The sequence below is a fragment of the Alternaria hordeiaustralica genome (assembly GCF_023758085.1).
Source record: "Alternaria hordeiaustralica strain BMP 2776 chromosome Unknown scaffold_1, whole genome shotgun sequence".
NCBI classification, from domain to species: domain Eukaryota; kingdom Fungi; phylum Ascomycota; class Dothideomycetes; order Pleosporales; family Pleosporaceae; genus Alternaria; species Alternaria hordeiaustralica.
The window spans coordinates 2746602-2770776 of record NW_026056773.1 but is presented as its reverse complement, the minus strand read 5'-3'; the positions used below and the strand labels follow the sequence as shown (position 1 = coordinate 2770776).

The 24175-nt window shown below is 53.3% G+C and overlaps 10 protein-coding genes across 10 annotated transcripts; 5 read left to right on the top strand and 5 right to left on the bottom strand.

Annotated features, from left to right (window-relative positions):
- Window positions 1-559: 559 nt before the first annotated feature.
- J4E84_000872 (uncharacterized protein) lies at window positions 560-2332 on the bottom strand (the record flags this gene model as incomplete). Its single annotated transcript, XM_049383507.1, has 4 exons — window positions 560-746; window positions 800-1518; window positions 1566-2162; window positions 2210-2332. 4 exons carry the CDS (start codon window positions 2330-2332, stop codon window positions 560-562), a joined length of 1626 nt encoding a protein of 541 aa, XP_049249025.1.
- Window positions 2333-2849: 517 nt separating this feature from the next.
- J4E84_000871 (uncharacterized protein) lies at window positions 2850-3491 on the bottom strand (the record flags this gene model as incomplete). Its single annotated transcript, XM_049383506.1, has 1 exon — window positions 2850-3491. One exon carries the CDS (start codon window positions 3489-3491, stop codon window positions 2850-2852), a length of 642 nt encoding a protein of 213 aa, XP_049249024.1.
- Window positions 3492-5665: 2174 nt separating this feature from the next.
- On the bottom strand, window positions 5666-6004 carry J4E84_000870 (uncharacterized protein; the record flags this gene model as incomplete). Its single annotated transcript, XM_049383505.1, has 1 exon — window positions 5666-6004. The coding sequence occupies one exon, from the start codon at window positions 6002-6004 to the stop codon at window positions 5666-5668; it is 339 nt and encodes a 112-aa protein (XP_049249023.1).
- A 1461-nt stretch (window positions 6005-7465) lies between these two features.
- On the bottom strand, window positions 7466-7797 carry J4E84_000869 (uncharacterized protein; the record flags this gene model as incomplete). Its single annotated transcript, XM_049383504.1, has 2 exons — window positions 7466-7621; window positions 7690-7797. 2 exons carry the CDS (start codon window positions 7795-7797, stop codon window positions 7466-7468), a joined length of 264 nt encoding a protein of 87 aa, XP_049249022.1.
- A 2052-nt stretch (window positions 7798-9849) lies between these two features.
- Window positions 9850-10208, top strand: J4E84_000868 (uncharacterized protein; the record flags this gene model as incomplete). The annotated part of the gene is made up of 2 exons (XM_049383503.1): window positions 9850-9963; window positions 10032-10208. 2 exons carry the CDS (start codon window positions 9850-9852, stop codon window positions 10206-10208), a joined length of 291 nt encoding a protein of 96 aa, XP_049249021.1.
- A 1195-nt stretch (window positions 10209-11403) lies between these two features.
- J4E84_000867 (uncharacterized protein) lies at window positions 11404-12636 on the top strand (the record flags this gene model as incomplete). The annotated part of the gene is made up of 1 exon (XM_049383502.1): window positions 11404-12636. One exon carries the CDS (start codon window positions 11404-11406, stop codon window positions 12634-12636), a length of 1233 nt encoding a protein of 410 aa, XP_049249020.1.
- Window positions 12637-12744: 108 nt separating this feature from the next.
- J4E84_000866 (uncharacterized protein) lies at window positions 12745-15210 on the bottom strand (the record flags this gene model as incomplete). The annotated part of the gene is made up of 1 exon (XM_049383501.1): window positions 12745-15210. One exon carries the CDS (start codon window positions 15208-15210, stop codon window positions 12745-12747), a length of 2466 nt encoding a protein of 821 aa, XP_049249019.1.
- Window positions 15211-16314: 1104 nt separating this feature from the next.
- Window positions 16315-19088, top strand: J4E84_000865 (uncharacterized protein; the record flags this gene model as incomplete). The annotated part of the gene is made up of 2 exons (XM_049383500.1): window positions 16315-16514; window positions 16637-19088. The coding sequence occupies 2 exons, from the start codon at window positions 16315-16317 to the stop codon at window positions 19086-19088; spliced, it is 2652 nt and encodes an 883-aa protein (XP_049249018.1).
- Window positions 19089-19509: 421 nt separating this feature from the next.
- J4E84_000864 (uncharacterized protein) lies at window positions 19510-22701 on the top strand (the record flags this gene model as incomplete). Its single annotated transcript, XM_049383499.1, has 4 exons — window positions 19510-19596; window positions 19667-22146; window positions 22197-22318; window positions 22367-22701. 4 exons carry the CDS (start codon window positions 19510-19512, stop codon window positions 22699-22701), a joined length of 3024 nt encoding a protein of 1007 aa, XP_049249017.1.
- A 379-nt stretch (window positions 22702-23080) lies between these two features.
- On the top strand, window positions 23081-23970 carry J4E84_000863 (uncharacterized protein; the record flags this gene model as incomplete). The annotated part of the gene is made up of 2 exons (XM_049383498.1): window positions 23081-23854; window positions 23911-23970. 2 exons carry the CDS (start codon window positions 23081-23083, stop codon window positions 23968-23970), a joined length of 834 nt encoding a protein of 277 aa, XP_049249016.1.
- Window positions 23971-24175: the final 205 nt, after the last annotated feature.

Sequence of the window (24175 nt, the reverse complement as noted above, 5' to 3'; positions counted from 1 at the left end):
CACGTGGGTTGGGGAAATTTTACGTTGCATTTTCTCGTGTTGATCGGAAAACGAGCGGGACTTGCCGGTGCGTTGTTGCATCTTGCTTCTTTGTATAAATTATGAATACTGGGAGGATCAGCACAATACATGTATATCGACGTACTTGCGATCGAAAGTACCAGCGATCGATGTAGAGTGACATCGACTCGTTCTTATACAATCGGACGATGACTTGACTTGCGCGCGATACCAAGATTACAGCTCAAGCCACTAGCGTATGGAGGGGACGGAGGAGGTATACAGCGCCTCATCAGACCGGAAAGGAGGCGGCATCGATGAATGCGTGATATCTACAGGACACACCTAAGCTACCTCTATATGTGCGTTTACTTATCGATCGACAAAGATACACGAATGTATGCCCCGTAAGCTACTCCGTAGAACACGGTGAGCAGTATGTACTCTTGAAATGCTCCAAACTCCTCGCTATGCAATGGACATGTTCCTTCATGTCGATGACCTGCATATGATGGGTATTGCTCGTGCACTCATATCATGTTTATAGTATTAGGATGGCTTAAAAGTTCTTCTTGGGCCTCATGTCCACGATTTCCAGGGGCGCGTCGGTCAGCTCGACCACATGGCCTGGCTTGAGCGCTTCGGTGTAGATGTTATCGACGTCGTGAGGATGGAATATGCCAGGTCGACTGCAGTTCAAAATGGCTTGCTTGCCTGGGGGGTCAGTAAGGCGGAAACAACCCCAGCTGTATCACTGTCAGTGTCTCAAACGAAATCAAGGGGAAGCTGGATGGCATACCTAGGCTGCTTTGTTGGAGCGCAAACGATGGCGATGCTTTCTGGCATCATGACCTGGTATCCGACATGGGTGTGCAGGTCTCTGCTGCTCATAAAGCAGGTCTGCGTCGGATGCGTGTGAATCCAACCGAGGACCATCAACTCTTCTTTGTCGCAGTAATCGAATAGCTCTTCTTCGTTTAACGTCTCGCAGGTGTCGCTCGTGCTAGTTTGTTCGGGGATGATGAGTCGTGTGATGAAGAGGGCGTTGGATTTTAGTATTCCACCCAGCATACCGCATGTTTCAAGATTGAGACGTGTGTTGGAGGAAGCAACGGCAAGGAACTGATTGCGTAGTTGGGAGGGGAGGAAAACGGGACGGAGGGGATCGCCATTCTCCAGGAAGGCAGAAGGCTTGAACGTGAATTCGTCGAGCTCGGTGGAGGGTGTCAACGGTCTCTGGTCCGGTATCTTGCTTGGCAAAGGCGGCGCGCTTTCTGAGATCTTGCCTGGGACAGGAGGAGGTCGTGAATGATCGTATCGCGCATCGTAGGTAGAAGCTGGAGACTTGGGCGGCAACGGCGGTGGGGCTGCCGGTGTGCCAGAGGCCCTGTATATCTGCTCTTTGGGAGGTCGCGCAGGTGCCGTGTCGCGTGACTGAGAGTCCGACCATCTTTCTTGAGCAGTCTTGTAGGGTACGGTAGGGTAGTGGTATGGGGACGCGGACTGAGACGTGGGACGCTGGACTTGTCAGTGAAGAAGTCATATGGCTGTCGCATGAAGCTTACCGAAGAGTAAGATGTTCTATGGCCATTTTGCTGAAGTCTGGCAACTTCTTGTAGTTGGTTTGAGATGTCGTCTCCGTCGGGCCCTTGCTGCCAGCTGTCCCAGGTGCCTCCGCTGCGGCGCGCATGCTCTTCCTCCTCTGAGATGCCATGCTGCCGCACAAATCTTCTGACAGTGTCTCTCCTCCGCACTTCTCTCTGCGCCAGTCTTGCGGCAAGCGACTGGTTTTCCAGAGAGCGCGCATCGATCGTGGGCCGCGAATCGAACGACCGTCTCTTGGGCCCCCGATCTTGAATCGCCAACCCGTCTAGCTCCTGCGGAAGAGCACCCAAGCCCTGCCCTTCCAACGATCGCAGGCTCTCCTTCTGTCTTCGTCTCCTCTCTTCGTATTCTTCGTGCCTCTTCTTAATGCGCGGCGCGATTTCCTCGAGCTTCTTTAGGTCGCGACTGACGGCTGATGTTGCAGCATTGAGCGCTTTACGGTTTTCGGGCTTGTTCCTATCAGGATGGCCCTGTAGTTTCTGGAGGACGAGGTCGGCATGCCGGTATAGGAGGAGGTATGTCTGCGCGTCGTTGCCCTCTGCTTCATAAACTTGGGCCTGGTGGGAGTGAGCATGCGCATCTCAGCCATGGCAAGTAAACACACCTCTTTCTGCATGGTACTGGCTGTGCGCAGCCAATTCGCCAGGGGGATGTGCGCATTGTATGTGTAGTTTCCGGCCTGTTCCGTCACCTCGGGCAGGCTCACGGGGGTGTTGATGGTCGCCATTGCGGAGGATGCGTGTTGCGGAGCGGCGGGGCGTACGAGGTATGCCCAGGTATTCGCGAATGACGGCCTCAAGGCAACAACTTTGCGACAAACAGGACCGCTACCGGTGCGGGTGGAGGTGACGCGTCCTCATCAGTGACATGGGGAAACGGTGTGCGGCGCTGCCTGAAGAGAATCAAGTCTAGGGCACTGTGATGGGGGATGGGTGATGCTGGATACATGGCGGGGCAGTCAAGGCCCTGCTGCGGCGCGTGGCAAGCACGACCAGCTCGACTTGACGAAGTTGGGCATCAGACACATGCATCGCGAACAAGATGGGCATGAAGGCAGACGACGATCCAAGAGAGATTATGGTGGACTAGCAACGGCACTTGAATAGCAGCCATGTCTGATATGCAGGGCAACAGAGGCGGCCGCGCGTGTTCACGTGTAATGACATCGGTGTACAGGTCCACAGAATCTAATCGCGTCTAGTATCCAAACATAACGAATAGTATCTAGCAACATGTCTCCATCTTCACTTGTCCTCTGAGTCCTCCGATAGCTTGTCCCATTCGCTATCGGTAGATAGATCGCCTGTTGATTCACCCATTCCCTTCCTTCTCTTCAGTGCTTCGTCTACCGGTGCTGCAAGACTCGTCGTCGTTCCCGTAGTACTCACAGTGGCAGGACCTCCGCTACCAACAGAGGCAGCAGCTTGTGTTGGATTCTCTGTCTCAGTTCCACCGGGTCTCTCAACGAAGACCGTGCTCTGTGTCTCGGGGCGGGGCGCGCGAGGCTGGTTCGACTTGGGCTTGATCGTTTGCGTCTGCTCGACCTCGGTATCCACCTCTGTATCGTCGCCTGTGTCCATGCCATCTCTGTCGTCGCCTGCTGCACCTCCCTTTTCTTTTCCGCCTCTTCTAGCTTCCCGGATACGCTTTGCTTCCTCCTCCTTCGCCTGCGCAGCCTTGAGCTCCGTCGCGAACCAGTTTATCGACCACCAGAGACCTCCGCAGAGAAGGGACAGGATAACGAAGTGTATGCTGTACGTCGCGATGAGCATGACGAACAGAAGGACCTGGAGCGCCGCGAACGAGGCGTTTGTTGCGATAAGGAGCGTGGGCGTGGGCCCCGCGATGAAGATGGACTCCCATAGCTGTTCGAAGAAGGCTGCCATACTGTGCACTTGTTTTTCCGGTCGTCGAGTAGGTGGTAGGCGTGCGTTCGTCGGTGCGTGCAGATATCGTCGCTCGTATTCCAGGTTCTTGTACGGCCCCACGATACGGCTGCCTAGCCAAGTGGACAGGTGCGGCGTCGTTAGGCAATGCGACTTGAAGTTTTGTAGTGAATTGATGTGCGAAAGCGATTTGGTCGTGTACCAACGCCAGAGTGGACTGACGGAGCGGCGTGCTGGAGTCGGGAGAGATGCTCGATTGCTGCTTGAGGTGTCGCGGGGCTGGCTGGCTTCGGCAGAGCTGTCCAAGCTAACCCCCAGTCATTACCCTACCGCGTCACGCGTCGAGACCACTATATTACTCCGCCGGACCATAAGCGTTTAGACGCGGCAAACGTCCCTCGTGATCAGAATCACATGCATCATACCTGCTACCGTCCAAGCATCATCGAGTCTTCTCACAACGATCTGCGTCCATGCGCCTTCGCCAGCCTCATAGCTATGCTTCAATAGGCAATTGCATTACTGTCGTCATTGTACGGATAGCTCAACATCCTCTTGTCCGGCTCAACATACATACGCTTTTGCAGCAGAACCTTAACAAGGCAATTACTCCACCTCCTCGCGTTGCGCACTGCTTATCTTCCGTGCTTCTTCAACTTTCTTGACATTCTTGTGCTCGAACCCAAAGGACGCAACCAAGGCAAGCCCACTCGTCACCAGCAAGAAGAGAAAAACGTCCCGAATGGCATTTTGATAAGCCAACTTATTCGCCCCGTTGCTGTTCAGTCCTCCCACCGGCGAATTCGGAAGGCTGGACTTGACATCTGCTGTCAAGCGACCCAAAAATATGGTTTGTGATATACAGAGGCCTACTGCACCGCCGAGTTGAAAGGCAAATTGTAATAATGCTGAAGAGAAATCAGATTTCAGATGACAGGACGTTAAAAAGCCATACCATTCCCGGTGACCATGTCTTCCTCCTTCAAAACAGCCGATATAGCTGTGTACGGCAGATTGATCGCGCAACCAGTACCAACACCGCATATGATGAAGTATGCCGCCCACACACCATGGCTGGTGCTGACGTTGAGTAATGTGATGAGCCCGGATCCGACCTTCATTCGGATGGTCAGTCAATCCTGGCGATAAAGTTTCCAAATGGAACTCACTACGCTCAGGCCAGTCCCAAGGATGATGAATGGCGTCTATCGAGACTCAGTCCAGAACGGCGAGATCGTTCCGCAAAACTCACGTAACAACCTGATCTCGAAACTAGGGCCCCGACCACTACTACAGTTAAAATCTGCGTCAACGTCAAGAACAAAATCTCCACACCACTCCTTTGCGCGCTGAACCCCTTTACTGTTTGAAAGAACATGGGTACGTATATTCCATACTATCTTCATGTCAGTCTAATAGGGAAGCTGTGTGGGGGGAGCAATTACATACCGAGAAATTCGGCATCGAGAAGAAGGATAGATACACGACTCCGAAAGCGATGGATCGTTGTTTGAGAACTCCAAACGGCACAGATGCGTCGTCCCCCATCTTCCACTCCATTAAGAGGAACAGCACAAGTAAGACCCCGGAGATAGAGAAAAGACCGATGATGATGGGGGAGCTCCAAGGAACACGATGGCCGCCCCATTGCATTGCCACGAAGAGACAACACATGGACGCGATCAGCAAGAGACTCCCTCCCAGATCAAGCTTGAGGAAAAAGCGTCCAACATCATGTCCGCTGCTGGAAGTTTTCGCTTTCCCAACTCCCTTTCCTCTATCAAGTCTCAAGAACACCGCAACAAGTCCTAAAACCACGGCACCCAAGGGCAGATTACTTGTAACTCGTAAGCACAAAATCAGCGATCCGCGGCATACTCACATCCAGAAACACCACCGCCATAGTCCTCGATCAGCCAACAAACCTCCCACCACTGGCCCGACCCCAATGCTAACCCCAAACGCACTGACAAACAGCCCGAAGAAGAAGGGTCGCTGGGATAAAGGAACAATCTTCGTTACCACGGCAAAAGAACCTTGCATTAATCCCGCTGCTCCGCATCCTGCCACCGCTCTCCCTAGAATGAAGATTGCAGATGAAGGTGCGACCGCGCAGAGTACACTACCGACTAATGGTTACATCAGCTTATCGTTTTGTACACCCTACACTCATATTAGACCAAGAAAGCATCCGACGTACCTTCGAACACCCCCACAGAGACAAGATACAACATCTTGACATCCCCCACTTTATACAGTTTCCCCAATGTGGGCTGCAGCGCTGTGAGCGCGAGAAGATACGCACTTCCATACCATGCGAGATGGTCGAGGACGTGGAAGGTTTTGGTTATGGTCAGCAGGATGGGGTTGAGGATTATGGTGTCGAGGGCTACGAGGAAGGTGCCGAGGTAGAGGGAGGTTACAATGAGGATGAGATGGGCTTTCGGTGTGGATTTTGATGTGACAGAAGGAGTAGGGCGAGGAGTAGTGGTAAGCTCGATGGATGGGGACATGGTAGGATGTGGTTGGCGTGTTGGAGGGGTTGAGTATGTCAAAAACGATGAAGTTGTTGACTTGAAGATGGGAGATGTTGAGGCTTCCGGCTTCTTGAACAAAAATTGTCTTTTCAGGCTTCCTCTCACGAATGTAACTACGACGGGGTCCACATGGCTGGCATCGGCCTGTCTGTCACAAAACAGCAACATCTTCAGCAGTTTCGAAACGAGTATGGTACTTGTAATACACGGAAGAGGGACGGAAATATGAGAGGGTGTCGCAACTGAACAGCTGAGCAAGTAACGCAGGTACCCGTAAGCCGCCATCCATGAAGCCGCCTGTACGACCCGAGCTTAACGACACTGAAAAGTTCCGGTCAACTGATTTTCACATACGCATGATAAGCTTCTGGTATGATTTCTGAACAGTACGGAAGGGTGGGGAGATAGGCAAGGTGTTATTTCGCTGTTACTCGCTACATCCGCAATGGTACCCACGATCGACCCGCCTCAACATCCACAGCCCCATCGTGTTTCAAGAACCGTCCCCGAGCGATCTTCCTACCAGTTTTCACCACAAAACCCTCTCAGTCCCATCCTCCAGAACGACATCGCAGGAGCTTTGGCGATAGTGCGAGTGAATTTCCGAATCTAGTAAATGTAGGGCTTGCCACACTGCTTGCGTCTCTGGGCGTTCCATGAGCTGACATTGGAGAATTTCCCGTCGGCGTTGCACTGTCCAGCGGTCGTGCTGTCCTTGGAAGCCCTCAAGCACATTCTTGGGCAATCATCGACAAGGTTGTCCTGAAAACATCACGATGGTGAGCAAGTCAATCTTGAGTGTGAAGTGATACATGACGACTTACGATAACGCAGCAATGGCTGCCGTCTGGGTAAAGGCACTGGCAGTACGAAGCAACAACGCTGCTTACGCTGGCAAGGAGCACGGTAACAACAGTAAGACGCATGTTGAGCGTTGATGATGAGTAGGATGCAGTTGGGTTGGGTTGGGTTGGGTTGTGGGTAGATGTGATGAGTGGTGTGATGGTGCTGAGGAGTGGAAGAGAGACCACGATCTTTATAGAGTCCAGCAGACTAAGAGACCGCATAACACGAGTCATAATCATATTTCGGCGGATTTCCGAAGCACCCCACGGGGGGACGTGCATAGGTCACATTGGATCTGTTCAAGTAATCTCACGGAGTCTACCACAGTGCGCTTGTTTTCGTTTGGAAAGGTTCATCATCGTATCAGTTACACACGGTGAGAAGGCACACCGTCATATCAATTATTACACGCGGCGATTACCGTATTTACAGAAAAGGGTTTAGATTGAATGGGAGCTTCCCAGCGATCGAGGTCCTAGGACCTCGAGAACTGAGGAAACTCAAGAGAAGGTACATTGTTACATTGACTGCCATAATACAAAGAGACGATTGCTTAAGAACTGCGCAAGGGCACCCTGACAAGCTCCTCCTCTACTTCGCGTTTCCAATGGTCCAATCCGTGCAGGAGCGGCGCCACGAAGCGTTCCATGAGCTAACGTCCGAGTACTTGCCACCAGCGTTGCACTTGTTGTCCGAGTTTCCGTTGTCGATGCATCGGGCCACGCAGTCCTTCCTGATGCCGTATTGCTAGTACATCGTTAGATTCGGTCGCTTGAATTTCCTGTTTGATTCCACTCGGGCTATCATTGGCTTACAGTAACGCAGCAGTGGGAGCCATCCGCGTAGAGGCATTGGCACCATCCATCAGCGGCGACGGAAGTGATGGCGGCGAAGATAACCGCGGCGATGGAGAGTCGGACCATTTTGTCGTGGATCGAGGTGAATGAGTAGTTGAGTGTGATGAGGAGGTGTGTAAAACTTGTGGGTAATGAAGATGCTGTGTCGGTATGCTAGGTATCGAGAAGATCACTGTTGCTTTATATAGACGGCAAGATCATGTTCGTCTATCACAACAGAGACGACCCAGAGATGACCCACCAACCACACCTGGGTACCTTCCCGCCAAGGCCCGCGTTTCATACGACCCATGCGCAAGGGGATGGTCTCGAATGGGAAGTATCTCAACTCCAAGGGCCTCGTCTATCACAATGAAACATTTTGGTCAGCTGAGTAGCAAAAAAGTCGTCGCGCCGATTCCATTGTGATGTTGAGGTCAGTGGAACGATACCTAGATACCTATATAGGGCCGAATGGTCCTTAGGTTCGGAGGTCAGTGCGGAAGTCGGAGAGCACCTGCAGACGGGATCTAAACGATGTTTGGATACCTAGATAGAACGACATCTACGACACACACTCCTTACATACACAGCAATGCAATCAATCGCATCAAGCACCTGTACAAATAGAGAAAACTACAGTCTCACCACCACACCATCACGAGGATGCGCAAAAGATCTACACGGGCTTGAACAGCCGCAACGATCTTACATAACACGTTCCCACGCCTGTCTTCCTACGTCACCCTTCAACGTACACCGATCAGCTCTAAACAGCGCATATAATATGACCGAACAGTTGACCGAATATGGAAGAACCTGCCAAACGTGGTCTACTGTGCTTACAGGAAAGTGCCGACTGCCGAATTCGGACCGTCACGAGTCAGTACTACCAGACGTTTCTGGAGTTGTGGCAGAGCCTCACTGGAACTGCCTGTTGTGGATCCCGTTGACCATGAGCGCCTCGGACCCAAATTTCCACTCTACGGCCAAACCATGTACATTCGATAGTACTATGGGGACTGTGTCAGCAGCCAACTAGTGGACTATCACCAAAACCGGCACGGGGGAAATACACGGCCAAAGATGCGCGCTGAATGTCCCGAAGCCAGTCACTATCTGTGCAGACCGGGCCGGTATGCTCACTGTGGTATGTACTACCACGAAGTCTGCAGCCATGCCGCACTCTAGAAGATGGAAGCAAGATAATGAGTAGCACGAGGGGAGGATGAGAGGAAGTCCACCAAAACTGCCATCAGACAGTTGCGAGTAAAGCGCTTGCAGCCACGAGATACAACCCAATGTCTAGTAACTTTGGAAAGTCTACTTTGGCCAAGTCGGAATGATATCCTCAGTTCCAGATGTGCATCCCCAGGAAACCCACCGGTTCACGGGTACTTCCGACGTCGCCACCGCTGGTCTCCAGGAGAGCAACCTTGATGAGGGCCAGATCTGCGGTGGTGTCTTCGTTGAGGACTCCAGCAGCGTGTAGATGGAGCACATGCCTAGTGAGCTCGTGATGTTGGAATTAACGACCGAAAATGAAGCGTGGTTTCTCCATCCGTTATCGCCCCTGCGTTAGTACCTGATTCCTCAAACATGTAGGTGAGATGGTACCGTAGATACCGCTCCAAAATCGACCCCATCGATCCATTCAAGTCTTGGAAGTTGGGTTAGTGAGTTCGTGATCTTGGAAATATCCGCCGAGAAGGAAGCGTGGACCTGAGTGGTCTCTCGTATTAGTCATGACCCCTGCGTTGGTCTACGTTGGCTTGTTCCTCTCCCTTGCAATTCACACGCAATAGTTTCCTGCACATAATCCTTTTGCCGGTAGCCGCAGCATGTCACGATTGCTGACACGGAGATTTCCCTAGAACACACCGACACTCGTGAATATCCGGTGGTCGAAAACGACCGTACGAGGCTGGGCTAACTTGAATGCACTATCTTGAGCGATATGAGAGCATCACTCGGCCAAATATCAGTGCCGACTCATTTGTCTGTAGATATAAGCAAGAGCTTAAGCAAGCTTAAATATCAGAGCACCACCCTCTCTGGACAGCACCAAGACACTCAATCTAAATCCACTCTACTCCACACTCTTCTACTACCTCTTCGAGACTTCTCACAACCGCCAAAATGGTCCGCATTCTCTCCCTCGCCACTATCATCATCGCCAGCGCCATCAGCGCTCAGGCCGCCCAGTTCTGCCAGTGCCTCTTCGGTGATGGCTCGCACTGCTGCGTCTACTCTGTGAGCAACCCTTCATGAACGACACAAGATGAAATGCATCTTGGATGCTAATTTGAGATACTCTTTAGGACCCCAAGATTGGTGACCTCGACTGCCAGCGCTGGTGCACCAACGCCCACCGCGCCGATGGTGCCACCAACCCCAACAACCCTCTTGAAGTCGGCACCGCCTGCGCTGCTGGTGGAAAGTACAGCACTGTCAGTGGTTGGAACGCTCAGTTCCGCACCTCTTGCTACAAGCAGTAGATGGTCGTTAGCTCGACCTCGGGAGTCGGTAGTGGCTTTTGATGGGTGGATGGCTAATACGGGGCTGTGGTGGACACGTGGGGAGAGCTGTTTGTTGTAATGGGTTAAGCAAGACGTGCGATATGTAAACAGGCGACAATCACAATATTAAACCGGCCCACCAATTATCGTGCTCGCAAGAGTTGCTGTCGAACGTGGATATTGTGATGAGATATATTAAAGAAGCAGGGTGCACCCCCGCAAGACCTCGGGACCTAAGCCGTTACTAGCGTACCCGAGCCCCACTCTAACAGCCGAGTTATCCTCCTTTGTACAGAACTACCCGCCCATCTTCTTTGAAGAAGCTTCGCCGAGGTGCTTGGGATCGGCGGTGAGGCTCTTGACGCTGGGGGATCGACTAGGATGAACGCGCTCCCCCAACCGTGCCATGAGAGGATCAGCTGTGGTGCCGCGCTGGAATGTAGCAGCCTTCTGCAGATGTGTAGTGGCTGTTAAGGTAGTCGTGACTTCCGAAGGAAGTAACGCATGCTCCGGCGGGTCCATCTGAAGTTCTATTTGACGCCGCTTCGTCCAAGTAAGGTCAGATTCTACTGAGGCAGTTCTCGTATATGAGTACCTTGATGTCGTGGCCCAGATCAGGACAGTGCAAGGCACGCAGCAATCTGAAATGCTCCATCTGTACCATAACCGGGTAGATGGTATACTACCCAGCTACATGGCTTTGGGCCGCTGACGGGTGTCTTCCCACAAGCGTCGGGACATTGTTTCAGGGGTGTCTATGGCTGCGTAGTATGGTGCCTGTAATGAGTCAGAATGGCGGCTTTATGGAGGTACATGTATGACTAGATCAACGTGAAAGAAAATAACGAAATAACGCTCTCGTAGTAACAGGAAAACTGGTGTCCGATTAAATTGCATCGAGTTGGCATGGCGGTGCCTGCTGATTCTGTGCATGAGAGGAAACGCGGGCAACATAAAGGCCATTTGTGGTAGACTACCAGCGCCCTTTTCGTGACTCAAGGAAAACAGCGAAAGCTTCCAAGATTGCTTCTCAATGAAGAGAAGAACTTCCGTGAATAAACGTCCTCATGAAAACATCAGACAAATACACTGAGTTTCGATTTGAATTTGATCGCATTGCAGCACCACTTTCACCCGCCTTCGACCGACAGTTCTAACTGCATCCGACAAGAAGATGGAAATCAAGCTGGCGCCTAAGAGATACCAGCGTATCGCACAGGACCTTGAGAAGCTCCCATGCGAGCTTCACGACGATATACTAGACGAACTGGAATACTCGCAACTAATTCGCCTTTCTTCTTGCGCCGGGCCACGTCTTACTTGGTCCCTCAAAAATAGCCGATCGCTCTGGGGTAAATACTTCCGCGGCGAAGACATGAGTAAATGGCAGACACTACTCTCCATTACAGACCGCGTAAAGTTCGCATGTTTCAAGAAACCGGAATCCAAGGAAGATCTACCAGACGTCTTCAAAGACAAAGGCCGCCTTTACTTTCTGACCTATCGCAATCCAGACTGGAAGCATGCATTGGATAAGAACTGGACTCGTTTTAGACAGGAACGAGGGGAGCTGGGAACAAGGTGGCTCTCGGAGTTAAACGCGATCATCCTTACTGAGACTTGGACCACGTTCCACGACTACTCCCGAATTGTCGTACCGATTCTCCCAAAATTGCCGGTGCAAGCTTCAGCAATCTTCTCTAGGATTCCCGAATTAGGTGAGAGGGATTACAAATACCAGCACCATGCAGACGGGGCTGTATTCTCCGCCGACAAACTAGCAGCTTTCGTCGACATGTATCAACAAGTCCGTCTAGTCAGAGCAGAAACGCTAGCAGCGGAACTCCACCGACTGGCGGATATCTACGAGGCCCATCCCACCCGTCTAAAGCAGCCATTCGATCCCCGAAACAAGGCTCCCGACGAATTCAATGCGCAACACGTTCCCACTCAAATGCGACGTGAGGCGCGAAGAATGATTAAACGGGCGAAGACCGCTCGCTGGAACAGCAGGGAAGTGAAACCCTTCCGCTTCAAGTATCCTCCTCTTGTGCCGTATGAGAGCCAAATACAATACTTTTATGATGGTCTTGACGGGGCGCCATCCGCGCCGGTGGAGATTGTGGAAAAGTGCCAAGCAATTATGGAGAACGCACCGGATTGGGCGCGGGAGGATGCAGCAGAAGAGGTGGATGGGGTTACGGACCTATGCAAGGCATTGGAGAATCAGCACACAAGCGAGCGTAGGCTCACTCCGAAGCTCTGCATACGTGCCTCGCGGTTTCAATCAGCAGGCTTGCCCGTTCTTCCGCGCGGCGACGCGGAGTTGGATTGGCTAGAAGATTTCGCAGAGGCGACGGCATGGTTGGAGGAAAGGTCTCGCCACGGTCTCGAAAATATTGGTTGACGTTTAATTTTAGATTGCTATCCTCGGATATGCGCCAGTGGTCTACTTTTACAGTATATCAAGAGCAGTGAAAACATGGAATAGAAAGTGCTCGTATTCCACCGTCTTCTAGCGTCCTCCAACAACGGGTGGTGCGGACTTTAAATGGCCCTTGGCATACATGTCCACATATTCCTTTGCAGGCCAACCGCCCCACTGTTCAACACTCTCGATCTGTGTCTTGATCAGAAGTGCTATGTCTTCTGGTGCACCGGATGTGTGATCGTTGGCTGGTCCGAATCCGCCTCCATCGACAGCTAGGCGCAACGCCACGAGCGTCTTGAACAGAAGGTGCCTGCCTGAGCGTTGAGCTTCTGCACGCGCCGTCACCTCAGCATGATATTTGGTGAACCAGGTGGCGAATGAGTAAAGACCCTCATAATCCCGGAGAATACCTAGCCCTCGTACATAGGCATGTAGCTCCGCGGGCCCCGGAATGTGTGGTGAAATGACGTTGGCTGTCTGATCACCCGTAGGCGACTGCGCATCTGCACTAGCACCGACCAGGCCATTGAAGAGCGTACGAAGGCGAGAGGAGGCAGTGGAAAGAATGTATCGTGTATCTTCAAAAGAAGCGGAGCCTCGTTCGACGGCTTGAGCGGCGTACATAGTCGCAATACAGACCAGACGGAATATCTCGTCGTCGACGTCAAGATCAATCTCTTCCATATTTTCAACAATGGAACAAATGAGCTTGTACCGAGAAACACTTAGAACATGCTTATGCCCTTTCTGAGACGCCAGCACCTTTATCATGCAAGCCCAGGCTGGTCGGTAGATCGGTCGATAGTATTTGAGAAGCATGTATGCGTATTCGACACAATATTGCCGGTTCGACCTGAGCTGACTAACGTGCTGTTCTGGAGGTAGGAAGTCAACTTTGTGAAAAGATGACTGGTCGATGCTTCCAAAGCGACACAAGAAGTCAATGATCGCCTTGAAAAGAAAACCCGGGATTGAGTTGCCTGACGTGTACATGTCGTGAATGCCGTCGAGCATTCGGCCTACCCTGCCGTGTTGAACGTCCCTAGTCATGTCTAGTAAATCTAGACCCGTATCGAACTCGGGGCATGTCTCCAGGAGGAACGCAAGTAAGCGGCGTTTAGGCTTGACGTGTGCCGTCTGCATCCGTCTTAGTAGCCCTCGGTAGCCAGGAACGGGTTCGCTAAGATATACATAGTGCAAAGTAGATAGCGGGTCGGGGAGTGCTTCTTTCATGTCTCCAGGTAACATATGAGTGGTGTCTTCTTCATGGGTATTTTCTGCATCAGACGAGAACTCTGTGCGGGACGATCGCTCTGCTTCAGCATGATACAACTTTTCGAACATTGCAAGATAGATATCTGGATGAGCAGGTTCTCCAGACAGCTCATGTGAGAGGAAGCATGCCCAGGCCTCCCTACGCGTGCGTGTCGTTCGTATACGACCAGCCCAGAGCAGAGGGCGAAGGTGTTTAGCATCTCGATACTGGGAGGAGATGCGCGGTAAAGAGGTTCGAGTCTGTATCGTAGGACTAGAATCGGTGTCCCAGCCAGCGTACACTTGCGCTACATCTTCCCAGAGGCGACCACTGTACCCAGCTTCATACATACGGTGCAAGAGCTGGGAAGCTCGCGAGGCACCAAACTCGTAGCCTTTATCCTCATCCATTGCTGTGCGATTCTCCTTCCACGGTGGCCAGGTAGGCCCTTTGAGCTCAGCCCATTCTCTCTCTTGAAGCGTTTTCGCATGTGCCAGCTGATTGCGCGCAACGGACCGAAAACCGAGGCGTGTCACCGTTATTGCAGGCGACCTACTCGCCATATATTGAAGGATCTGGAATTGAGCCTTTTCTTGTTGGGCAGCGAAGACTACAGGGCGGGCAGATGTGGGTAGCGATAGTAGCAACAAGAATGTGTTGCAAAACTGCGTCAAGTCGGAAAGCATATCAAGGGATAGAGGATTGGATCCAGAAAAATCATCGCAGAGTCGGCTTGCTTCGGCAACGAAAAAGGACGCAGTCCATGGCATTGACTCGGGCCAGAGCTCGCGCCCATGGCGAAGTAAACGGGTCGTGATGATCTTGAGCTCCGACCAGCTTATCGATTCTGACTGCGCAATACGACCAACGTGCCTCATGACGATACCAAGAGCAGGTACTCTGATGTGCTTGCGACGTAGGAACAGTAGAAGCAGGAAAAGAGGTGGTATCTCGACCCCTTGTTCGAAGCATTTGACTGCTGCAGTCGATCGCGGTTCTGTGAGACAAGACGCCCATCGTTGAACACTTTCAACCGTGTAGCCTCGATTTTGTAGTATCTCCAGCTCCCGCGGTGTATATTGGAACGTCGACTCATCCGTTGCCATTTCCGCAAGATGTTGGAGATATCGGGCAAGAATCGAGTAAAGGGAGACAGGTTCAGGAAGCAGCTCGGTGCTGACGGAGGGTACAGGCTTCGGCTTGCGTCCTCGCAACGCAGAGCGGGGCGCAGTGTAGGATAAATCAGTCGCAGTGGGCGGCGAAACGAAGTAGAGGTTTCTAGCCGAGCGATCCATTGATTCCAGGACTGTCGCAGGTCTGCTGGGACGCTTGGCCTTCCTCGTGGCGCGGGACCATTGCGGTCGAAATCTACCATCCTCCTCTGCATCCTCGAGCGTGTCTGGGAACGGCGAAGAGGCGTCCGATGGAGCATCTGTACCTAGATTGCTTGAAAAGGCATCTATAGAACTCTCAAAGAAGGCGTTGTCATTAGGGATCGGCGCGGAGTAGTGCCTCGAAAGTCGATGAGGCACCTCATGGTGAGGAGAGGCTATACCGCGGCGGGGTTTGCGCGTCGCGGGGTGATGGGAGAGCAGGGACGCTGAAGGAATCCAGAGATGACATGTCGAAGGGAGTGATATGTCCCGCCTTGGAAGATGGGTTATGGGATTACAAAGATACTTGCAAAACAGGTCAGTACAAAGTAAGCCTTGAACATGGCGTGCGGGCCTACCCAGTGCGGTAGGAGGCGCGTCACACGACGGCCGAAGCGGTACGGACTACCTGGAGCTACCAGGGAGAGTACTAAGGGCATTCATCAGACGCAATAGACGTGGAGCGACGCGTGCGGAATCCAATTGCGGAGAGTTGTCGAGTGCAGTGAGAAAATCGTGGGTAGCTCATGCCCCATCGTCACTAGCGCAGCATGCTACAGTCGCAAACCACCCGTGGACGACTTGGACATCGTCACCCAAAGGAGCGATAGGCGTGTGGAGAGCGAACACTCGTGAATTAGCAAACAGAATTAAAGAGATCATTGAAAGAGGGAAGAATCATCATCGTCGTCAGCAGTTGCCAGGTAGTATTTGCTGCGGCACTCTGCGGCGTGGTCTTGGCGCTGCCCTTTGCGCGTTCCATTCATCGCTGCACTTACTTCCACCAAGCCAAGTCAACTTTGGACAGCCGCCAACAGCACGCGCAACCCCTAGGCACCATTTGCGCGTCACCGGAAGCCGTCTTGGACCCCGTCACGCGCCTCTCCAAATTTCAGCATCGCGCCTGCCGGTATCGCGGACAGGGCATGCTGTGAAGGAAACCGCCTAAGCACGACTCCGGCCGCCCTGAGCGCGTTCCATCCCACGCCATCACTCGCGCATCGCCAACAGCACCCCAAAGTCACCATGGCCGCCGCCAACGGCACCCTCTCCCCGCCCTCGCTCCCCCAGGCGCCCAACTCGCCCGCTGCCGCCAAACGGAAACTCGCCGAGCGTCCTGCCATTGCCGTCAATGGCGCATCCACGCCTGCACCGGGAGAGAGCGCCAATGCCAGCGCGCGCTCTCTGCAGGCAGTATTGGCAGACATACTGGCAGTTCTCAAGAGGTATGCCGCCTGCGAAGAATTCCCCGCTCCCGCGCGTTGTCGCGGTCATGCCAGCAGCCCATGCACGGCATGCGCTGGCTGGGCTCGTCCGCACCTCTGAGTCGCATGTTGACACTGAATAGCTACGACACCACACCCTCCATCTTATCGCATCCCATCACCTCGTCGATAACGCGATCAGCCTCTGGAGAAGCCGACTCGAAGCGCACCAAGCTGACCCCACCCAACGGCCCGGCGACCATCAGCAACCTGATACAAGACGGCTCGTACGACTCTCTACACGCACTAGAGAAGGATGTCGAGAGCGCTACCACAGAGATTCTGGCGTCCAGCGGCCCAAGCGATTCGTCGGCAGCCCAGGCGTCGCCCCAAGACACAGCGCTGCAGGGCAAAGTGCTCGCCTTCCAGACCGTCCTGAAAAACCTTGTGGCTAGAGAAGGGTCGCGCAAAGCACCTGGTTCAGCAAAGCAAGCCAACGGCCATGGCGACGCTCCAGCCTCAGGAGAGGAGGGCACTCCGGTGCCGATCAAGGAGGAAGAACAAGACGCAGAGATACCCCAGAGCCGGACTGTTCTCACACTGTACGGGAGCGCGCCGCCGAAACAGCTATTCTCCAGTCTACAGCAACCCCAGAAAATACCCCCGGCCCATGGAATATCCACGCTCGACACCGCCGTCAAGGTGACTCTTCCCTTGCGCGAGACGAACCTCCCCAACCTCATCTCGACGACAGAGGTATACCCCATCCCAGAATCAGATAGCAAAAAGAAGGTTGCGACTATTGGGGAGGTCTTCCGTGCACCTGCCCACTTGCCACAGATCAGTCCCCCCAAGTCTGCCCGACCGACAACGAGCAAAGGCAACAGCACCATCACCTTTGCGCACCAGGAAGCGCCCAAACCTCGTCGCAAGGGCTCCCAGTCGCACGCGCATCAGAGCCTGTCTTCCGGCTTTTGGCTTGGGTATGCTGGGGTAGATATGCCGAAAGATCAGACCTCACCAACAGCGAAGCAAAAGAGCAGACAGCGGGCGTTGAGCATGGGCGAAGCGCAGCAACCCCCGTCCGAGGCGATTCTTGTTGCAGTCCAACAAGCCAAGGAAGATGCCTTGTTTCGCAGTGCTTACTCTAGCTTTGCGCCAACTCGGGATGACAGCTCCGCTATTATTCCAGAGGAGACTAAGAATATGGTTTGGTGGCAGAAGGTTGGTGAAAAACGCTTCAACGAAATGTTCCCGATCGACCCAGCTCTACTCGACCCTGAGCAGGCCAAGCAAGCACTTACTAACGGGACCACCGATGAGGATGAATTATTCAAAGAGGCGGTCGAGAACTTCACCCCGGTTCAAGGAGACGTGTTACCTGGGATGGAGGAAAAGACCGAGGAGGAGAAGGATACAGACGAGGTGCTCAAGGAGATATCGGAACTTCTCGAGACACTGGCCTCGTACCAAAGGATACGAAATCTCTCCCTCACAACCAACCCACGCACTCCTGTTGTACAAAATGCTTCACTCGCGACCCTGGCCGGCAGCCCGTCAACACCCTCGTCGGAAGAGTTCGACGTCTATCAGATACTAAAGTCACAGCTCACCTTGTTGATTTCGCAGCTTCCGCCGTATGCAGTCGCCAAACTCAATGGGGACCAGATGGACGAACTGAACATCAGTCGAACTATCCTGTTCGACACCAAAGAGTACAAGGGCGTCTTGGAGGAGGATCAGCTATCGAAACTTGCAAAGACACCAGGAATGGCTGCTGCAACGCCGGCTACGCTGGCGCGAACGAGTTCTGGAACCAACGCGCACTATCCCGCAGCTGGGCACCAGTACAGCCGTCCAGCGCCGTCAGTGCCTCAGTCCGGCGCTCGTCCAGTGTACTCGCAACCACAGTCCCTCCACCGATCATCGTCGATGCACCTCCAACGCTCGCCTTCGGGTGCTGCGCAGACATTCCAACCAGGTGGCGCGTCTTATGCTCCCAACTCTCGGCCGGGGTACTCTGCAACCCCGTCCTACAACCAACAAACGCCGCGACCAAGCTATGGAACCACTCCTTCTGGTCAATACTTCCCGCAACGCTCGGCACAGCCAAGCAGCTACACGGGTGCTCCTGGCTCACAGTACTACAATTCTACACCCGCACAGGGCCAGAACCGTTATGCATCACAGCAGAACCAAAGCAGCTTCTACCCTCGCTCACAAAATGCGGCACCCATGTACAACGGCGCACAAGCACCGCCGCCACGGAATGTGTCACCCATCAAGGGCGCGCCCACACCATCGGCTTATGGTACACGGCCAACATATGGCACGCCCGTGTCTGGAGGGCAGATGCGCAGCACATACTACGGCCCTTCCCAATACGCAACTCCTCAGGCGCCTGGTGCCGCTGCTCCCTACAATGGCGCAGGCAGCAATCCTCAGCAGATGATGCTTGAAAGACAGCAAGCGCAGCAAGCACAAGCCCGGCTTGCGGCACAAAATAGTTTCAGTAGTAGTAGGCAGGGATCAGGGACGCCGCAGCCTCCCAACGGCTCCATGTATGGCGCTAATGGGGCCTCCATGTCGACCTAGGGTGTTTTGATGAGCGGACATGGATTTGCATGGTGTTCTGGATACCATAGATCAGCTTCTGGCGTTTCGGGCAGTAGCAACGAGCGGGAGGATTATCATTTCTGGACATGTTCTTGTTTAGCAGAAGCACTGTTGTCTTTGTAGACGACACATGTCACGTAGTTAATAGGGCCAGCGTGTCATAGTTGAGCGGGCTCTCTTTTCGAGCAAGTAACAGATTCATTAAAAAGGAGACCTGTCGAGCATTATCCATGACTGCTAGCTGTGGCTGTGACGTGGCGTGGACCCTGCATTGCGCTTAGAGTTGCCGAAATGACGTCGCGCAACGCGTTCCTTCCGGCGAGGCAGCTGGGCAGACGGTCGCTGATGGCAGTCCTCATCGCTGTCTCTGCGGACAAAACCATGAGACCCACACACCACCATGGCTCACCTCTTGCGTGGAAAGCAGGCCGGTGTCAGCAACGACCTCTCCCTGGGCCTGGGCCCTGATTCATTCGTGCTCGACCATGTACGCGCCCGCTGTCTTCTCGCCCCGCCGTTCCCCCAGCCCTCTACGCGCAAGCTAACAGCACGTAAAGATCCGCAACTACGGCATCAACTCCAAAGTCACCCAGGTCGCATACGACCCCGTCCAATCCCTCCTCGCCGTCGGCACGAGCGACAGCAAGTATGGCCCCGGCCAGATCTACATATTCGGACAGAAGAGGGTCGAAGTGGTGCTGTCGCTGCCCACGCGCAACGCCTCGATCAAGATCCTGCAGTTTTGCGCCGAGAAGCTGCTGTGCGTAGACTCAAAGAACGACCTGTCCGTCTTTTCGCTCGAGACGAAGAAGCTGCTCAACGCCCATTCCCCTCCCGCCCGCATTACGGCGCTGCACTGCGACCCTACCATCGATTACGCGCTGCTCGGTACACAGCACGGTGAGGTGTACGCCTATGATCTGGCTAGGGAGGCACTTACGCCCTTCAAAATACCCAACTTGTGGAGGGAAAAGTTCCCACGCTCACGCCTAACCTCCGTTGTTACGCTCTCGCTCCAGCCTAGAGATATCGGCTCCCTCCTGATTGGGTACAACTCCGGCGCAGTCATCTATTCGTTCAAGCAAAACAAAGCCCTGCATTTCTTCAACTATGTGGTCCCCAAAGGAGCCCCTGGAGGCGACTCGGATCCAGTCTCCGTCTCCAAGGACCGCGAACCTCCGCTTACCCAGGCTGTCTGGCACCCAACCGGCACTTTTGTTCTGACTGGACACGAAGACAGCAGTATCGTTATATGGGATTCCAAGGATGGCCGCATCGTACAAGCGAGAACCTTGACCGATACAAACGTAGACAAGCCCGGTCCAGGCAGCTTCAGCCCAGGTGCCGTTGAAGGATCGTTTGCACTCAAGTCCCCCATCTTCAAGATTGCGTGGTGTGCGAACCAGGACCCTGACGATACCGCTATCCTCATCGCTGGTGGACAGCCATCCAACATCTCCGCCAAAAGTCTGACGCTTTTCGAGCTGGGTAGAACACCGGTTTACGCGACCGCATCCTGGCAAGTACTATCCGATCACTTCGAGAATCCCAAGAGGCAAAGGATACTTCCATGCCCGCCTGGGACTGAGGTGGTGGACCTGTTCCTCATTCCAAGGACGTCCCCTCATTACGCTGGCTGCCACGACCCCATTGCCATTCTCGCCTTACTTGCATCTGGGGAGTTGATCACTCTCTCTTTTCCAAGCGGAATGCCCATCACGCCAACTAATCAACTGCACCTCTCCATGACGCTTGTTCATCCGTATATCAATTATGCAAATCTCGCGCCTGTAGAGCGTACACGGTGGCTTGGCATGACCGAGAAGCGCCAACACGGTCCGCAATTCCTCATCGGTGGTGCCGAGGCTGTTCATCCGCTCAAGCGGTTTGAGAATCGAAACATCGTCCAGACAGCTCATGCAGATGGCACGATCAGACTATGGGATGCAGGTCACGCCGATGAGATTGAGAACCCTGCATTGCTACAGGTAGACGTAGCTCGAGCAGTCGGCCGCCCAGAGCACATACACGTGACACAAACCTCGTTTGCAGGAGCAGCATCCGAACTATCCGTAGGGCTGAAGACTGGTGAAGTAGTGGTATTCAGATGGGGTGTAAACAGGCATGCTGGACAGGAGTACCCACCGGGTGACAATAAACCGCAAGCGCTTACCAATATCTCGGAAAGAAGTGAAGCGGCTCTCAAAGAGGGACTGCTGCCTTTTACTTTGCTTGACGAGGGCAATGGACCAGTCACCGCCTTGAAACATTCTGATGTTGGCTTTGTTGCTGCGGGCTTTGAGGGTGGCAGTCTGGCCATCATTGATTTGCGAGGGCCCGCTGTTATCTACAGAGCGTCGATACAGGAATTTGTCAAGCCGGACAAACGCGCCAGCTTCCGACGGAGTTCAACGCAGGCAGCACCCAAAGCGGAGTGGCCCACTTGCCTCGAGTTCAGTGTTATGACACTCGAAGATGACGACTATTCCAGCATTCTACTTCACGTCGGTACCAATCTTGGCCACCTGGCAACCTTCAAGCTACTGCCAGAACCAAGTGGCCAATACTCAGTAAAACCTGCGGGTGTGTGCTCGCTTGACGACAAGGTTATCAGCATCAGCCCCATGCACGCAGAAACTGGTCGCCCAGCATATGCTTCGCAGTCTGCCGTTGCTGGACTTCGGAATGGCTCGAAGATTAGCGGCGTCCTTTTAGCCACAACAGCCTCAGGCGCGAGGTTATTCCGTCCCGCCACAAGTAAAGGAGCGCACAAAACCTTTGATCAGTTCTTGTGCGATGCTGCGACTGTAGTGAGGTACGAAGACAAGGGCTACGCAATGCTTGGGTTGTATGGAGATGGATATGCGAGAGCGCATTCGCTACCTGCATTGAAGGAGATCGGGTCTGTCAACCTCAGTGATTTCTTAGACATCAGGCGCTTCTCTGAGGCAGTCATTACAAGTACTGGCGACATCTTTGGCTGGAAAGGGCCTGCGGAAATGGCTCTTGTCAACGTCTTTGGAACGGGACTGCAATAGTAGGTCGACTCATCTCCCCAGCCATGACACATGTACTGACCAAATCTAGTGAACGCGCGAAGGACGTCTTGCTTAACCCAGAACTTTTGATTCCGCCCCGACCCACTATCAGCAATATTCAATGGATCTCTGGCACCCAATATGTAACACCAGCCGACATGGATCTTCTCAGTAAGCTATTCTTACTTCTATTCCCAACAAATTACTGACTTCTCTTAGTTGGTGGTCCTGATAGGCCCTTATCAAATCGTCAAATGGCGCAGCAGCGAGCAGAGGCAGAGCAGGAACGACGCCGCGCCAATCCGACCGCAGCCAGCTCTTCTGCCGCTGGATATCAGTCCTATCCTACCCAAGTATCCCCGACTCAAGAAGGATGGGGTGCTTGGGCGAGTCGTCAGCTCAACGAGCGCACGGAGAAGCTCAACATTGTTGGGGATAGTATGGACAATCTTTCACAAAACAGTGCAGGTTGGGCAAATGACGTCAACAAGTTTGTCGGAAAGCAGAAGAGAGGACTAGTCATGGGTGCTATGAAGAGCAAATTCGGATTTTGAGTCGGAAACACCCCATGGAAACATGATACAGGATGGTACACGGCTATATAGCTACAACGAAGATTTTAAATGCGAGCTGGGCGTTCTATCGAGCGATTCCGGATTCCAAGACTCTTAATTTTACCTGCAGGGATAAGTCGCGGCCTACTTCCAGTACTTGTAATGCAAGATTTGAATGTGATACCATCAATCTTGACTGATCACGCCCGTAGCACCCAAAACCGGTACCTAGGTATCATCTCGCCAGTTCCTGCCCTTCGTCAGCGACCCCGGCTAGCGCAAGGCAACTTCCTCAACCGTGCGCTGCCCTGCTGCACATTGACACACCACCACTTCCTATAATCACATCGAAACGAGAAAGCAAACCTTTTTCACAACAATGAGTTTTTTCAGTGGCATCCGGCAATGGCTCCCAAGCATACATTGGCTGCTAGGCCCACCCGAACCAACTCGCCCTTTCACACCAACCTACGCCGACGTGTGTCGCGCCCGCGCCGTGCTCAAGACCCTCAAATTACCCACCGAGCTGGTCCTCAGCATACTAGAGCACGCGCAATACTGGCCCGTCGAACGGATTTCCCGGTCAGGCGGAACCGTCCTCGCCCGCGCTGGAATGAATAACCCGTCGGCAGCAACTCTCTGTTTCGAAGCCAACCCCTACTCCACGCCCATTGTGAAAGAAGCCAGCCTAGGCGGCGAAACAGCAAAGATCAAGCGCATTGATTTTGACATCACGAGTAGAGACCAAGGCTGGACGAGCGAGAACACGCAGGGTACTTTTTCCACCTCTTCATGGCTTGAGGTGTCCATCTTGCGCGATGCATCGAATATCAATAGTCTGCTTCCTACTCCGCGGTTGGTGAATACTTGGATTAGCAGTCCGATGGATTATCATACTAATATGGTGGGGCGCGGTTGGTCGCTTGTCAAGAGGCCCGAGAGTGCGCTGCAAGGCCCGCAGGGTGGTGAGGGGCATTTTGCTTGGTACCTACAGGGTAATCGTGTAATGGCTGGTACTCAGGACTATCATGTTTCCTGGGACGAAGGTGGTTTGTGTGAGGTTGATGAGGGCAACGAGGGTGCGGGGAGTGGAGAAGGCTTCTTGGATGCGTTGGAGCCTGGTGATCGTGTGTTGGTTTGGGCGAGGGCCAAGGTATGTTTGAGATGCGAGATTCGGAGGCTTCGTTGCCAGGCTAACATATTTGACAGTATCCAGGGTGGCAATGCATTGTTGACGGTGTCAGCGTTACTGTTCACTACGGCTTCTAAGGTTCAAACTGTTAGGAACCTCCTCTACCTAATCTGGGTTTACGTCATTCTACTTTTACGAGGAGTCAGCCAATGGTCATTTTGTTCACGTTACAGCTGTTTCATGCTTAGGTTGTAGGCCCCACTCTATTGCAGGATAATGATCGCATTCATGTGAGTCTCTGGCTCCATTCACGCCGGCTCGCGGCCCGCGCAGAATTACTCC